Source organism: Phaethon lepturus, unplaced genomic scaffold (assembly GCF_000687285.1).
Source record: "Phaethon lepturus isolate BGI_N335 unplaced genomic scaffold, ASM68728v1 scaffold8054, whole genome shotgun sequence".
Lineage (NCBI taxonomy): Eukaryota > Metazoa > Chordata > Aves > Phaethontiformes > Phaethontidae > Phaethon > Phaethon lepturus.
This window is the reverse complement of record NW_010532605.1, coordinates 16,945-19,396: the sequence shown is the minus strand read 5'-3', so window position 1 is coordinate 19,396 and position 2,452 is coordinate 16,945. Positions and strand designations below refer to the sequence as shown.

Genomic DNA, 2,452 nt, shown 5'->3' with positions numbered 1-2,452 from the left:
ATTTTTCATGGTGTTTTTGTTCTGTGTTCTTTTGTTTGTTTCTAATTTTTTTAAATGCTTTTTAGCAAGGTATTTTATTTGGCATGCCCTAGTAACAGTTTACATTCAACTGCCCAGTAAATGTAAACTGTCCCTGCACTTTTTAGTTTTCCCAATTGCTGTATTTCTAATTTAAGGAATCTTTAATTTCTAATAATTCCCTTTTCCTCCTTTCCATCTTTTTAATCAGTTTAAGCAAGTGTCTGCTAATTCTGTTAGCTCACATCATTTTCCTTTCACATGATTTATTAGTTAGCTTTCTGCCCAAATCAGATGTTTTCTTTCCCAACTTAAACCAAAATTATGACATGCTTAATATTGCAAACTTCACCAGAACAAATTTCAAAGCACAGTTTACTCACGTTTCCAAATGACTCTTGAGCTGCTCATACACCAGTACGTTATTACATTGTTTAGCAAAATGCAGTGCACTGTTCTGATGCTTTGACACAATGTTACAGTCTGCTCCACTTTCAATCATAAGCTGCACTATATCAGAATTCCCCCGTTTACAAGCCTGTGCAGAAAGTAACACAGAAGGATGGACAACAGTGACAAAACCCCGTTAGAACAGAGCATAACACTGAAGTAAGCAGAAGTGCAGAAATGAATTTAAATCCAAAACTAGTTACAATTCAGAAAACAAGTCTAGGTATTTGCTCTGCAAATGCTAACACAACTTGAGACCCAGGATCACACTCCATAAACATTTTATCTTTACCCAGGCAACACAACATACCTGATCCCATAAAAGCAGCACTCTGGATTACTAAGTAGACTTAATTAAAAAAACCCCAAAAGTCCACCAGAAACCTAGATAAAACAAACCCCGAAAGTTCTGTGAAAACATCAAATCTGCTGGAATTCAGTAACTGTAAACTTTCTTGCAATTATTTACCTGAATAAGTGGGTTTCTGCAGAGGTATTCAGAATGACCAAAGTAACATTTCCAAGTGTCTGTTTCTAGAAATCTCAGTTCAAATAGTACTTTAGGTGTGCAGTAAATTAACATAACTTGCCCAAAATTGTTTTTTAGCTATATTAGTCACTGTTACCAACTACCTAAGCGTCCGAGGCTGTTCAATGTTACTTACAGCACAACTTTCAGGGCATGTCAACCTAAGACTTGACAAAAGTGCTGGAAAGCCTGAAGAAAGCTTTACTTTGAAGAATGCAAACACATGCTCTTGGTCACTTATTTGCAAACACTTCACAGACAAATTATGGAAAAGCACAAGAGAGAAATTTCTATCTTCATGAGGCCTTTCAGAAGTTTGTGAAATTAAAAAAAAAGCTACTGAAATTTGTCTCAGCTCTAAACTTTCATCTGTGCTTTCAATCCATCATCATCCATAAATAAGTAAGCCCACCTGCCCGTCATACAAACCCCCCCAAACCCACCACACCACCTCAGAGAAAGGAATTAAGTGCCAAGACTTTTTTTTAGTCCCTCTTAAAAAGTATGATCCGACTCCTAAGGTTAAATAAAAGTGACTGGATAAACACATTCAGATGTTTATCCACACATGGCTAAACTTGTTCCAGTAAGTTATTAGAAATGAAGACCCTATTCTCTGTATGTGCACAGCAAAACAAATATCTGAATAAGTCACTGTAGGCTGCCAATTAGAAAGTATGTACAGCTGTGCATGAAATACTAATAAAACCTTTAAAACCAATGAAGGTCAAAACTGAGGTTCATGGATATAGCCAAATTATGAAGCAATTTTGTACTGAAGTGGTTGAGGAAACCACAAGTGTATTATCATTTTCTTTACAGAAAATGTGAATTCCCCACACTTGTTAAGCCTTGCAGAAGATAGAAGAGAAACAACACCACATTGTCTTGGACAAAAAACCTTTTATAACCTCTTCTGCAAACAAACTGCCTTCAACAGCCTACACATAAATACAGAAAGTTTATCAGGAAGGGGAAGTTTGGTGAAATCATTTGATATAAACAGCAACAACAACAACAAAAAAAAAAAAAGAGAAGCACAGACTGCTTTAAGAGTCATAGAATTTTCCCGTAACAACAAATCATTAAAAATTTTGTTTGTGGTGGAGGGAGTAAAGGTGCAGAACAGGCAGTGGGAAGGAGACTGCAAACTCATTTTCTTTCTGATCTGCAATGAAATGATGAAAGTCAATCACAGCAGCACCCAAGTGAAAGATTCTGCTTTCTGGAATTTTTCTCTTCCGGCTGACAACCGCATTATCTCAGTTTTAAGACCACATCCACATTTCTTTGAGCCAAACAATGGAAGAGGATGATGAGCCATATTTGGCACTGTATGCTGATGGCATCTGCATTTATTGTTTAGCTATAACTGTATATTAAAAAAATGGATTAAAACACTGCGTAGAATAACTAAAGTAGTACTTTTATTTCAAATATAGTACATGTTCCCTA

At 36.1% G+C, this 2,452-nt stretch overlaps 1 protein-coding gene across 1 annotated transcript in view; it reads right to left on the bottom strand.

Moving 5' to 3' along the window:
• Nucleotides 1-397: 397 nt before the first annotated feature.
• The window catches only part of MPHOSPH8 (M-phase phosphoprotein 8), an 18,573-nt gene continuing 16,518 nt past the window's right edge, over nucleotides 398-2,452 (bottom strand). The window contains exon 10 of the mRNA XM_010284881.1: nucleotides 398-556. Coding sequence (XP_010283183.1) covers nucleotides 398-556 — 159 coding nt within the window. The remainder of the gene's footprint in view (nucleotides 557-2,452) is intronic.